The 15,103-nt window shown below is 39.1% G+C and overlaps 1 protein-coding gene across 4 annotated transcripts in view; it reads left to right on the top strand.

The window, feature by feature from the left end:
• Positions 1–15,103, top strand: part of htt (huntingtin) — a 240,301-nt gene that overhangs the window by 187,724 nt on the left and 37,474 nt on the right. For all 4 annotated transcript variants that reach the window (XM_039751643.1, XM_039751641.1, XM_039751642.1 and 1 more), the window contains 5 exons: positions 500–713; positions 1,458–1,603; positions 3,289–3,466; positions 5,992–6,090; positions 14,810–14,997. In XM_039751643.1, coding sequence (XP_039607577.1) covers positions 500–713; positions 1,458–1,603; positions 3,289–3,466; positions 5,992–6,090; positions 14,810–14,997 — 825 coding nt within the window. The remainder of the gene's footprint in view (positions 1–499; positions 714–1,457; positions 1,604–3,288; positions 3,467–5,991; positions 6,091–14,809; positions 14,998–15,103) is intronic.

Here is a 15,103-nt window from a genome sequence, read left to right as displayed (position 1 = left end):
GTTTGCAGCTTTTATTACACTTGGCACCTCAAAAGTTATGCTACAAAATATTAGGCTGGGGCTCCATATAATTTTGTCAATGCCATTTTTGTTTTATTTTTAAAATTATAAATCATGGCCTAAATTAAAAGCAAAGTGCTGTATGGAATATAGAATAAAAATGATGGGTGCCAATAATTTTTTTCAGTTTCAACTTATTTTATGAAACATTTTGATTCTTTTTTAAATAGTAGAAAGGTGTCAATACTTTTAGTTTGATAACTAATTTTTCACATGGCAACTTATCAAAAACCTTCTGAAAAATCAAGGTAAAAATATTGTATACTCCTTTTCTAATCAAATGCGTCTGCTCAGTATATACTTTACTATATTTTAACATCCATCTTCCAGAAAAGTTACATTCACTAATATGGTTGTGTTTATGCCCATAATGCAGACTTTACTCAGGCTTTTTTTTTTTTTTATAATCCTTTAACACTGATTTTGATTTTTTTCACAGGATTTCAATTTACATCTTCTTGCACCTTGCCTTAGCCTTGGGTTACAAAGAATCTGTAGAGAACAGGGCAGTGCCTTGTTTAAAACAGCCCTCCAAGTAACCTTGGATCACATTTCTAGGAATGTCCAGCGTCTGCCCAGTGTCCACCAAGTTTTTCCACCACTTAAATCTTCTGAATGCCCCAAGTACTTCAGTTTACTGGGGGAGTTGTATGGTAAAAGTATTTACATATATATTTTTAATATATACTGTATTTATCCACAACTCTGGTTTACATTTTCTAATTGTGTAGACTGTTTTGATAATGGCCACTTTGATTGTTAAAAATTTCTGGGTATCAAGTTTGTGCCAGAGTTGTTCTTAGTTTGTTCCCTGAGGTAATTTACCTGATGAATCACTAACCTTTCCATACAAGCCAGTTCTGTTCTTAATTTCTTTTTTTAATGGTATGCATCAATTTCAGCAACCAGCACACTGAATTTGTTAATATAAAAACCTTTTTTTTTTTTTTTAAAGTAATTTAATTTTAATTAACAAAAGGATTTTAACAAAAATGTAACACTTTAATACATTACTATATAGATTTTAAAAGATCAAAAAGCAGTCTGAGGATAGAGATTTTCTTTGAGAGGCATTTATTAGGCTACAAGTACAAATGTGGTAAATACTGACTCCAGCTATAAATAAGATTGGGGCTGAAGAATCAACTTTTTAAAATTATAATGTAAATCTGTTCTTACTATATTTAATGTTAAATTCTTGTATTCTGTGTTTGAAAAAGCATGTTTTGGTTACATCTAGTATTATTACAATCATGTCATCGAGTCTTCATCTTTGAGAAAATATTTGGAATAATGTGAACACAAAACTTTTTTAGTTGTTATTCCTCCAGTATATCACATACTGATTGAAAGTAATATTACTCTCTCTCTCTCTCTCGCTCTCTCTCTCTCTCTAGGAGATTCAAACTTCTACCATACTGTAGTTGCTCTTAGCAGGACCCTCATCCAGTACCTGCTGTCACTTCCAAAGTTAACCTCAGCTTTTAATATTCCACATGACAAAGAGGAATGTATTACTAAATTTGCTGTTTTAGGAATTGAGGTGGGCATAACTTGAAAATATATATTTTATAATTCTTTTTGTATTCTATTGTTATTATTCTCTTCTCTAATAAGTTTGATAAATGACTTTAAAACCAAGCTATGTCATCATAAAAAATATGTTGTATATGGGTTGAAGTGCAGGTCACGTTGATTTACAATGCTATATTGACCCCATTGCATGTGTTGTCATCCTGTGATGGACTTGGCACCCTGTTCAAGTGTTGTCCTGCCTTACAACCTCATGTTTGCTGGGATAGACTCAAGCTGCCCCACAACCCTGCTCTAGATAAACAGGTTAGGTAGATGGATGGATGAATGAGCTTAAGTGGCACATCTAACACCCAGGTGCAATTTGTCTATGCTAAAATCTAACTGCTTGTATGGTGTTATGTCTATCACCACAAAGGTTTTTCTTAAGTAATAGCATGACACTAGATTGTAATGCTTACTATAGACATCTCAAGTACAAATGAAAGGGTAATTCTGGAAAAAGCATCGGTGTACATCTGCAAAAAAGGAAAAAAATATGTATTCCCATGCCTGAGAAATAACAAAGGTTTACAATTGCAAATTTTGGCCCGTTGTTTTTTTCCCCCACTCTACTGTAATGCTTATATGAGCTGTACTGTGTTTATAATAAAATGTATTCTCAAGCAGCAGTACCTCTTGTGAATGAACCTGCTTGCAATTTTCATATTTCTAGGCTTTTTTTTTTTTTTTAGCTTCTTGTAGTTGCCTTTAACTTTTGAATTTAATTAGCTTTTTTTAATTTTAGGAGAAAATTTTATTGAATATTAAACATCCTTATTTTCTCACTTTTATATTTAACCTCCTTAGCGTTTTTTTTCTCTCTCAAAACAACATGTAAAAAGCGTTGCATTTTTTGGCTTGAAAAAAATGACATTTTCATTAAATCTCATCTTTCTGCTGTAAAACGTGCAATATACTAAAAGTACAAACTCAGCAGTGTAAAAAGTATAATAGTGATACAAATAATGAATAGTAATAATATGAAATGATACTAATGCTGTATATACTGTCAAAATATGTCTTTTGGGTGGTATATCTTTGAACCAGAAAACTGTTTAGGTGTACAGTCATTTAAATGACACTGTTCAACATAATGGTTCATTTCAACAATTTTCACAATTGCGTCATCATCAAGAAATAACTTCCAAGTAAGTAAGTGGATCTTGGTTGTCAATGCTCACTTTTGTCCCTGGGTGTCCCACAATATCAAAACGAGGTGGTGCCAGTTTATTTGAAGCAGGGTAAACAGAAACCTAAACACGAGCATCACTTTCAGATTCATCAGAATCTCCTTCAGCTTCACTGTCCATGCAGTTTCACTGAATGAAGACAGATTCACTTCATCATCACTGCTAATGAGAAGCTTCTGAACATCACTGCTTATATCACTGTCAATAGCATGCAATACCTGGGCTGCTGAAAAATGTTTCTTACAAGATGCTATTATGAGTCAAGGAGAAGATGCATCTATACCATTGACTGGGTAATGCTTGTGCCTGAGGCTTATGTAAGACATGCTTATACAGTTGCTCAAGTGATACTCAGGGCTAATGCTTTTAATACTGTTTTCACAGCACGGAGGTTGAACTATCAATAAAATGTTTTTATTTTGCACATTTTTTATTAAAGTCGTTTTCTTTATTTACTTTTTAGGTTATGGCATGGAATCTAATAAACGATCACATTCCACTAAGCATTGACCTTCAAAGTGTAGTGGATTCCTGCTGCTTAGCTTTACAACATCCAGTAATCTGGAATTTGCTTTCATCTTCTGCTTATGTGACAGAGGCCTGTTCCTTAATCAACTGTATTAAATTCCTCATTGAATCAGGTATAGGAACCTATTTTTATAGAATCCATGTTTAAATGATATAGCTACTTTTGTTATGATAGTAATTTGGCAAGACTTCTCTTTTTAGTTGCGACTTTCAAATTCTGCTAAAGGTTATGCTTGGTTTTATAAGGTTGATTTTTATATCACTTTCCTTTGCCATATATAATGCAGATTTCTTTCATTATGTGACTATGAAAACAAGAGGACTTTCCTGTTTGTATTTAATTGGTAGATATAAATACTAAGAGTACAGGCAGTCCCAGGGTTATGTACGAGATAGAGACTATAGGTTTATTCTTAAGTTGAATTTTTATGTATGTCGGACCAGGTACATTACAGTATTTTATTAAATGCTATTGTTGTCCGACTGTAACCAAGTGCTCTGCCAATGAATGATGGAGTTTCACCTCTCTCTGACCTTTTTATTATTTCTACTTTTAATTTCCATGGTGATGGTTTTTCTCTTCTTTACTGTATCACCAGCACTTGCATCAAATTTGTGTTTCATAGACATTCTTGAAGGGTGAAAACAAAAAGTTAAGATGAGCTCTTCTGCATAGCACTGTACACGCTATCACAGCAGGAAGGCATCTGTCGTCTGCACATCTGATGTACTGAACGAAAGACAACTTCCTGCTATGCACAACAGTATAAGCAGGCTTGCTATTGAGGCTTGCTGTTCAGCCACAACCGGGTCACCGCTTGCAGCATTACCAGCCGCCCACCAGGAATAAATGGGGCAGCCATATATGATGGGAGGGCAGTGAAACGCATCCCTTTGCTCCATCCAGCCTGCGTCCAGTCAGGAGCAGTAGCTGCGGTGGCATGGTGGGCGGGCAGTGAATTGCCTCATCAAGCCACTGTCCTGCAAAGGAGCGATAGCTGTGGCCCCGGTGACTATGGGCCACGGGTCACCGCTCGCTGTCGGGAGCCGCCCGTGGGACACTACTCTGCGCAAGCAGTGAAATCGTCTCCCACCAGCCTCTGTCCAGCCACCGCTTGCAGCGTCCGCAGGCCGAAGATGATGGAGCAGCAGTTACTGAGGCGCATGTGTTGCGTCCCCCTTACAGATGAAGGTGCAGCTGCAGCCCCGTTTGTAAGTCGTAGGTCGGGTATCTATAACTTGGGGACTACCTGTATATAGAAAAAATGTAATTAAAGGAACACTACATGCTAATTTTTTTTTATTTTTTTTTATAATTTACTTACCCCATGTACATTTTGGCTGTGACCCACCTGTGATCCATGGCTATTTTCGTGTGTTGTGTTCCCACAGAATAATAAGAACTATAACCTTTGTGTAAATTATTTGACGTGAAAAGAAGAATGATGCAGTGCAAAGTGTGGTGCGTTCCGGCGTCTACAGTGGACCCAAACACTGTATTGTTTCAAAGTAATCACAAGTTGACTGGGAGATTACTGCTTCAATTTGGTGCATTGTGTGGTGTACCAAGGAGGTCTCTATGAACAATGATGCAGAGTGAAGTGCTGCGCAATTGGAAGTTCATGCTTCAAAACGATTGCGAGTTCACTGAGGAGCCATGCACCTTATTGCTTCGTAGTGATCGTGCAATAACCAGGGGAGGGATAATTGCTATGATATTTTGAATGGTGTGGCACATCAGCGAAGCGGCTATGAAGACTGATATGGTGTGAAGCGTGGCGCTCTATCCAGATTACTAACAGATCTGCAAGATGATACCAGTGCTTGTAGCTAACCAATCAGAACAATTTCTTGCCCGAGTCCCACCCATATTTCCTGTTTGAAGTAAAAGTACATATCCTGGAGTAGAGCCTAAAAAATTTACAAGGAACTGCAAATGGCCCAAGTTCTTGGCTGTGGGAAAGCTACTAAACTTCCTGAGTTACTAAAAAGTCCCTGATTCTGGAAAAAAGTTCCTGAAGATGATGAATTAAATGTCACCTCTGCTTTTTCTGTGCCCGACTGCATCTTTAAAGTGCTTTTTTGGTTGAATGTTTAAGAAATTTTTTCTAACTCTAATTAAAGTGACTGGCATCAGAAATTCAGAATTACCATTTTTACTCCATTTCCTCATTTTTTAATCATATGAGCACAGTAATATGGTTATACTGCTGGTATTGCTTACCAAAATTGGTTTTACGCAAAAGAAAAAAATTAAGTGTAGAAGTATGCAATATAAAATCGTGTTTTGGTCACACTAATTGTTTTAATCTTTAGATACATTCTGTAGTGTATTTTGACACATCCACTATGACAAATATGTTGTTCAACAATTTTGTAATGTAATCATGAACTTTGATCAATAATTTTTTGATTTGCAAGAGTTAAAAGATGGCTGTCACAGCCAGAAGTAAATCTAAGGCTCAATACCCCCTACTAATTACACATCAATGCACATTGTATTAAATGTTGGCTAATATTTTAATAAGTACTGTATAAACCAAATATAACTACTGAACATTGTTAAATGGTAGCAGCTTTTGGTTGTTGAATTGTGTGAATATTTTATATTAATTTTCATTTATCTCAAATGTTTTAGTGGCAGTCAAGCCTGGAGACCAGCTTCTATGCCCTGAGAAGAAAACAGTCACCAGAGATGGACAAAATGAGATGGATGAGGTAGACTCTACACTTGAGCGTAAGTGTTGCTGCAACTTGAATCAATCAGGGTAGCATGTATTGTTTCTTGAGGACACAGTATTAACCCAAAAATGTAATACTTAAGTTCATATAGTTTATGTGATACTATCTTACAGTACATAAACAAATAGTTTCCCCTTTAAGTTTACCCTTTGTGAAATGTAGAAAGGAATGGGTTTAAGTTCAATTCACAAACTTAATAATATGAATTAAAGTGATGTTTTCCCATTCCTTTTTCTTTTGCTGTTCTTAATAATATTTAAAGTTTTTTTTTCTTTTCTGTATGTGAGTTGTTTATAAACACTAATGCTTTGTTTAGGGGGAGAAATTCTTTATCCTGTATTTTCTATTGGCTCATGTTGATACTGTTACACAGGACTGTTCACAAAATTTGCACCATTTTGTTTCTTTCTAACGATGCAAGAAATGGGTTTTTATGGTCATAATTAGTTTTTACTTGTACTTAAATCGTATGCCTTCTTACTTTTCCTGATAAATAATGATTATCCGTATAATAAAGGAATATAAATCTGTATGGGTATGTTGCTTAAATAATTGCTAGTTTTAATCCTTTCATCTTTGCTTGTGATTAAGTAAAAGTTATTTTATCTTATTGATACATCAGGAGGTGTTTGGTACACTGAGAAAATACTAGCTGTACAGGTCCTAGAACAAAGCTTTCGTGTTGTTCAAGAAGATCCCCCCTTTAAAATTAATTATGGAAATCTTTAGATTGAATCATTTTCATTCCCAATGATTGTAAGCCTAAATTTGCACAAATACAAATTATTCGTGCTAACAAAACAGTATTCATGATTTACACCTGTGTGGTTTACCCCACTGAAGTTCATATTGGGGGGATAGTTACTATACATCTAGCAAATCACAGTGCCATTTATTGTACAGAAGAGAAAAAATGTAACTGCAATCTTACTAAGGTTAGGATATCTTTTTAAACTTTTAGGATAAAACATTCTAAAACTGTAGTGTGATTATGAATAGGTTAAAAGTCAGTGGTGCATTGATTATGTTCATGGATCAACAATCTTGTCATTCTCAAGGAAGGTCTGTATAGGAGAGTGGCAGTGAACATTGCCTGCATGAAAAAATTAATGTAAAGCATCGCCAGTTATACAGAAGATTTGGCCTGAATGCTTTATGGTATTTGATACAATTCAAAAACTACCATCATGTGATGGCAATAAGTTTCAACATTAGGATTTGTCAGGTTTTTCTTGATTAACAGAAGAATAAATTGGATACAATATAAAATATGCTAGCTTTGGGATGGAAAAAATAATAAGCTAATGATTTGATATATACTGTGTATATGTGTGTATATATATATACACAGTGGAACCTCGGTTCACGACCATAATTCGTTCTAGAATGTTGGTCGTGAACCAAAGCAGTTTCACCCATAGGATTGTATGTAAATACAATTAATCCGTTCCAGACCATACAAACTGTATGTAAATATATGTAAAGATTAAGCACAAATATAGTTAATTACACCATAGAATGCACAGTGTAATAGTAAACTAATGTAAAAACATTGAATAACACTGAGACAAAACACCCAGGCTCCCTGCTTAGCTACACGAACTGGCTCGCTCGCGCTCTCTCTCTGTAGCACACACACCACACACCACCAAAGTCCCTCCCTCCCTCAGCTACAGGAGCAGGCTGGCTCACGCGCGCTCTCTCTCTGTAGTGCGCACATACACACACACACACACACACAACCCCACCCCCCCCCATCCCCCCATCCCTTCCCTGTCAGCTGCCCGCCCTCTCTCTCTCTCTCTCTCTCTCTCTCTCTCTGCGCTTGCTCGCTCGTGCTCTCTAATCTCTCTGTAGCACGTGCTCGCTCTCTCTCTCTGCGCTTGCTCGTTCGCGCTCTCTAATCTCTCTGTAGCAAACCCCTCCTGTCAGCACCATGTGCAGCCTTTTTTTTTTAAATAAGTTTTAAGCACAGCGAAAAAAAGGAACATTTGAAAAAAGAGAAAAGTAACATTGCAACTAATCGCGCTATGAGCAACTCCATCTGTAAACACTTTCATGAGTTTTAAGCACAGGGAAAAAAGCAAACATTTGAAAAAAGAGAAAAGTAACATTGCAACAATTCATGCTACGAACTCAAAAATTAACTTTTGAAAAATCCGTAATACAAAAACCACCAAGAAAACTACCCTTGCATGAGTCGAGTTCTGGCATGAAGTGTTTTCCTTCAGGGGTTTTTTCTCTTGTGATTTCTTGGGTTTCTGGTGCTTTTAGCTGTTTAGCTGGTGGGAGTGAAAGCCTCATGCAGCCATTCCAAAAACAAAGTTCTTGTGACTCAACCCTTCATGTTTGCCCTCCACATTACTGGCAGTCTTGCTTTGTTTACATTGTGCTACTTGAAAGCACGAGGGTTTTCAAATTGGTAAATGAGTAAACTGGTAAACAGTTTTTCCACCTCTTGTAATTTCTTTCTTTACTTCGATTTCAGTTTTCTTCAAAACTTTCTTCTCACTCTTCACTTGCGTAGAAGCCAATGGAAGGAGAACAATGAACAGAGCTCTTGCAGCCACGTGGCTCGCTCGCTTCTCTCTCTCTCTCTCTCTCTCTCTCTCAGCCTGCCTGTGGTGGGGGGATGGTAAGCTTGCACATACAGCCTGCAGATAGGCAGGCAAACACATGCAGCAATCTCCTCCTGCCCTACCCCAGCAGGCCCTTGGAATTGGGGGGATGGTTTGCCTGCCTATCTGCAGGCAGTAAGTGCAAGCCAACACGTGCAGCAATCTCCTCCTCCCCCTCCCCAGCAGGCACGTGGCTCGCTCACTCTCTCTCTCTCAGCTCAGCTCAGGCAGGCAAGGGAAACTGGCTTGTTCGTATACCGAGTGTGTGGTTGTAAGCCGAGGCAAAAGTTTGGCGAGCTTTTTGGTCGTGAACCGAGACGTTCGTGAACCGAGGTTCCACTGTGTGTGTGTGTGTGTGTATATATATATACACACACTAATAAAAGGCAAAACCCTCACTGACTGACTCACTCACTCTCTCACTCATCACTAATTCTCCAACTTCCCGTGTAGGTAGAATGCTGAAATTTGACCGGCTCATTCCTTACAGCTTACTTACAAAAGTTAAGCAGGTTTCATTTCAAAATTCTACGCATAACGGTCATAACTGGAACCTACTTACATACATATATACGGCCATAGCCTGCAGCTTGGTCGCCGGGTGAGGCGGGGAATTGCGTCCCGTATCATCACGCCTCCCACGTAATTGAGTGCCTGCCCATATAAGGCTGTCCGTCAGCAGCAATCCAATAGACGCGCTGCCGCTAAATATTCGCCGGTGAAGGACTGTGCTTATGCAAATGAAGATGAGATGGTCAGGGATAAACTAGTGGTTGGCACAAACTAAGCGAAAGTGCGAGAGAAACTTTTAAGTGCCGGGTCTTAGCTAACATTAAATAAAGCCATGGACATCACAAGATCGCACGAGATAGCACAAGCACAGCTGAGAACCTTCAATGCATGTACTCCGAGCAGCTCACGTGAACTGACTGTGAATGCAGTACGTAAAGAACAAGCAAGAGCTCCAAAGAGCGCTGAACAAAAAACGCATTGCACAATTGAGAAGGCAGCAATAGAATATGAAGCGACTGACGCATACATGCATATTCATAAGTTCACCTACTGCGGAAACAAACCACACGGTGGAAAAAGTCAACGTCCAGCTAAAGGCAGACAGTGTAAAATATGTGGTAAATTGCACCACTTCGTTAAAATTTGCAGGACTGGGAAAGGTAAACCCATGCATTCAGTGTGTGATAAAGAGGAAGATGAGCTGTTTATTGATGCAGTAAGAGAGGAACAACCCTCTGAAGCTGAACAAGCCTTTGTAGACATATCAATAGAAAGGCAAGGTGTAAAGCTTAAGTTTAAATTACGTTCATAGACACGCTGCCGCTAAATATTCGCAGGCAAATCCACAACTTAATACTGGGAATGCCTGTTAAACATCTTAGATTCACGAGTACCGATTTGGGTAGTGATCACTTCGATGAATGAAACCTGTTATCTTTACAACGGTTGACAATGAAGATGAGATGGTCAGGGATATTATGTTATTTTTAAAATGTTTCCTTTTCTTTTTCATAACTTCTTTAACACACTACTTCTCTGCTGCGAAGCGCGGGTATTTTGCTAGTATATAATATATTTTGAGGGGCTGTTCAGGAAAAATATACATTGGTTCGGATACATTGGTTTGAATATATACATTGGTTTTAATACATCCAGTCAGATATATACATTGATTTAGATACATTGGTTAAGATATATGTAAATTGGTTTGCATAGATCCGTTCTGATATATATACATTGGTTGAGATACATCCGTTCAGATATATTCATTGGTTTGAATACATCCGTTCAAATATATACATTGGTTAAGATATATATATTGGTTGATATACAGTACATTGGTTTAGATATATATATTGGCTTAAATAGATTGGTTTAGATATACTGTATACATCAGTTCAGATATATGTATATTGGTTCAGATAGATCCGTTCAGATATATACATTGGTTGGGATTTATGGGCAGGCACAACGCAGCCACCCATGTTTAGCATCTCCCATTCGTTTCATCATTGCTTCAACACTGTTGTAATTATTGTGCACATTTTATACAAGTAGCATATGCCTGTCTGTCGTGTTTTGTTTCGTAAGCCCTCTTGGTTGGGGGTCTTCGATTTCAAAGCACTTTTTTATACCTGCCTTGCTCCGTCCCGCCTCATTGTACCCGCCTCACTCGCTCCCTCTTTTCCCACCCATGACAGATTCTTCTCAAAAGCAGAGTTACCAGAAAGCATTGATCGCAACCACAGTACGTCCCATTTTTTCACCTCATGAGATGCTGGTTTATCATTGGCGGAAAGCCGCTTGGTGATATCTGTTATTCCGTATTGGCAGCATTTCATTAAAGGGCGATCTGCTTCAGCAAGGAACTTAGTCCCATTTTCTGAAAGGATGCTGTGGAGGAAAACACTGTAATTGCTCTGTTTCTTTAAATGTTGATCAGGGATCAAAATGACCAGAATATTCCCGCTTCACAAATAACTGATGTTTAACTGTTTTTATAGTAAAACTAACAAAGCCACACAGGAGCACATACACACTCACACACACACACTCAAACTCACAAATCGTGGGTCGCACATACTACTGATTAAGCGCGATTATTTTTCATCTGTCAAAAGCTGGTATATATATATTATTTTTCATAAACCACCACACCATAAAACAGTTTCTTCTCAAAAGCTGGTATATATATATATATATATATATATATATATATATCTTCCCCAGCACTTCCTGGTGTAGAGAGACCAGAAAATCTTAAGAAATAAATATGGCCCCTGGCATTTTAACAAAAACACATCCGGCCCGCACTCCTAGCAGGGACAGGGGCGGAGACACAATCTGAGCACCAACCCATGGTGCATTGTTTGGCACCCGGGGCCTTGGAAATGAATGTGAAACAATGTAACTGAAGCATGTTTCCCATTTAAATTGGGCATTAAGTTGATTGGAGTGTATAGGAACTTTCCAGCTGAAATCAGCAGCCTCTTATTCCTCCGTTCACTCTGGGACGCCATGACGGTTTGAGACTCCTTATGGAAATGAAGGCGCCTCTTCCGTCTGCGTCCCTATACTCGGGCGGAGGGCGCTTAGGACCCGGGCACTTAGCAGCCCGTGTCCAGTCAGCGTCCTCTCGACTCCCTCGCCGCGCAAGATACAGCCAGCGGCGCCGACCTCCTGATTACTCGAAATCTGGAATACAAAGCTGTTAACCGACGCGAGCCTACCTGTCTGTCAGCCTCCGGCGCCGCCACTTCCTGTGGGCCTTTCCTCCGCCCAATCGGGTCTCCCCTGCCCGTGATGGACATTCCTTGGTCCGCCTCTCTGCAGTCATCGGCGGGCACACAAGACACACCGCCCAATCGCGTGCCTGTCAGGGGAGGGACTTCTGGTCCGCGCCATCTTGGCTCCCCTTCTGCGGCGACGCGTGCTTGCCGGCATGCCAGCACCTTCGAGCTGCAGCGTCTCTTCCTCCGCAGTCCTCGCGGCTGCCGCCGCCTTACCGAGCCCGCAAACCAGCATGAGGAGACTACGCCACAGTTCAGTGCACAAACCCCAAAATCACACAAAGCCACAATGCCTTTCTTCGGGCCGCCTCCACTCTCCATCGTCCTCCTTCCACCCACTCCAGCCCCAAGACCACGGGCCCCTTTCCCTTAACCAGTCTTGGAAATGAATGTCTGATTAATAACCAGTCATCATCGTGGCAAAGAAAAGAGAACACTCAATTCAAATGAGGAAAAAGTGAGTTGCCCTTTATAACTTAGGGAATGGTTATAGAAAAAAATAGCTACTCACCTGAAGATGCCCATTTCTACAGTTAGCGCAATAATAAAAAGTTGTCGTCAACTGAAACTGTGACACGCTTGCCTGGAAGAGGACCCAGTTTTATTTTACCCCCACATACAGTGAGAACGATGGTAAGAGAGGCAGTAATATCTCCAAGGATCACTGTTGGGGAATCGCAAGAAAAAGTAAAATCTTGGGGTTGTCAAGTCTCCAGAACCACCATCAGACAGCATCTCAATGCCAACAGATTATTTGGAAAGTATGCCAGAAAGAAGCCTTTTCTGTCAGTTTGTCAGTTATCCACAAACAAGTTTGTAAAATGTTACTACAACTTTGATTGGAACCTCGTTATATGGTCTGATGAAACAAAAATTTAACTTTTTGACAATAAACACGCAAAGTGGGTTTGGTGTAAAAAGAAGGATGGGTATAATGAAAAGAATGAAATATGTTGGAGGTTCTGTGATGTTGTGGGCTGATTTTTCCTCCAAAGGCCCTGGAAACATTGTTAGGGTTCATGCATCATGGATTCCATGCAATATCAGGAGATTTTAAATCACTACCTGGCTGCCCCCGCCAGGAAACTAAAACTGGGTCACAATTGGATCTCCCAGCAGGAAACACCATGTCCAAATCAACCATGAAGTGGTTAACTGACCACAAAATCAAAGTTCTGCCATGGCCGTCTCAGTCCCCTGACCTGAATTCTATTGAAAACCTGTGGAGTGATCTGAAGAGGAGAGTATACATGAGAGGGCCTAGGACCCTGGATTATCTGGAGAGATTATGTAAATAAGAATGGTCTCGGATGCCATGCTCTGTATTCTCCAACCTTATAAAAGTTTACAAGAGAAGACTCCTTGCTGTTATATTGGCAAAGGAAGGTTATACAAAGTATATATATATATATATACTGAGTATCAGAAGTGGGTAGTAACAAGTTACATTTACTCCGTTACATTTACTTTTTTTTTAAAAATTGTACTTCCAAGAGTAATTATACTGCACCATACTTTTTAGTTTTACTTGAGTACATTTGTGAAGAAGAAACGCTATTCTTACTCCGCTACATTGGGCAACACTCGAATCATTACTTTTTTTCCATTAGATAAAGTCTGACAGACAATTTTCAATCTGCTCTGTGTAGCATATGCTGTCAAGTTGCACACACACCTTCCATTGCATCTCCAGCTCTGACGTGAGGTTTTAGATGTTCCCCAAATCAAGGCTCTGCAGCTTTGAGGACAGATGTTGCATTTTTTGTTTTGACAGCATTAACTGAGCTAATCATATTGACCATTGTTTTCTCTTTTCCTTGCATCTGTAAATTAAGCTCATTCAACATGTTGGTCAGATCGGGAAAAAAATGCCATGCCTAGAGGCCATTGATCGTTATTAAGTTGCTTGTATTCTGCATGTTTAATGACAAGGAGAAACTCCTTTTTCTCCGGCCAGGGGTCTTGAAATCTCAGCAGGAATTTCTCCCTTGGCATCTACCTCAACAAAGGCATCTTTTATCATCTCTCCATCTTGGAAGGACTTCTTTTGCTTAATGATCGAGTGACTCACCCGGAATGATGCTTCGGTTTGTCTGCCTTTGTTTTTGAATTCAGCCAAGTGAAATATGATGGCTGTCCGATTAACTGTGATTTTAGCTCCCTGTCCTTTCACTTTCCCAGATTGCTTTTCGGAAGGAAGTCAGTTTCTTAGTTTTTATGAACAGTTCGAAAGTGCCTTTCCACATTTTCCTTCTTTGGAAATAGCAATGATAGATTGACAGATCAGACAAACGCACTTCGATTGTGACATTGTAAAAGTGAAAAAAATCCTCTTCCAATTCCACATCCAGCCCATAACCAACACTTTTTTTTTTTTAATCCCTTCTTTAGTCGATATAAATTGGAAGGCTAACAGGATCACTTAGATAGCGAGAGTTTTGCAGTAGCTCGCTCGTTTGATCGTGTGTGTGGGATGACCAGTGTGTGAGAAGAAGAGAGATCTCAGACTGGCCGCCCTGTATGTCAATCAAGTGGCAAATACCATAGGGAGGATATATGATAGACTAATATTTAAAAAAAAAAAAAAACTTTTCGAATGCAACACGATCTACCTGCACTCCCTTTCCGATCTAACTGTCGATCGCGATTGATGTATTGGGCACCCCTGCTCTATATTAACATTTTCCTATTTCTGCTCTCTCTGTGGTAAAGGGAGTAGGTATATGATACAAGCTGTTAGATTGAGCCTTATTATTGTACCACAGTTTATGTTCTGCTTTATTGTGCATTGCAGGTCCATTGAATATCAGAAAGGCTTGTGAAGTAATGGTTGAATTAGTGGAAAGTCTACACACAATTTTGTCTTTTGGGCATTTGAGAAACAACAAAATTCCAGCATTTTTGTCTTTTCCTCTTCGCAATATAATCATTTGTCTGGGTAGACTGCCTCTTGTCAACAGCTATTCAAGAGTACCTCCACTGGTAAGTGTAATAATATATTGATATTTGGTAATAATAAGCACAAGTAATTGAATATTTAAAAGAAAACCTTCTGAGTATTAGACAAAACTATCTCATCTACTGACAT

The sequence above is a fragment of the Polypterus senegalus genome, chromosome 4 (genome assembly GCF_016835505.1).
Source record: "Polypterus senegalus isolate Bchr_013 chromosome 4, ASM1683550v1, whole genome shotgun sequence".
Classification (NCBI taxonomy): domain Eukaryota; kingdom Metazoa; phylum Chordata; class Cladistia; order Polypteriformes; family Polypteridae; genus Polypterus; species Polypterus senegalus.
The sequence above is the reverse complement of the archived record's forward strand: the minus strand, read 5'-3'. Positions and strand labels throughout refer to the sequence as shown.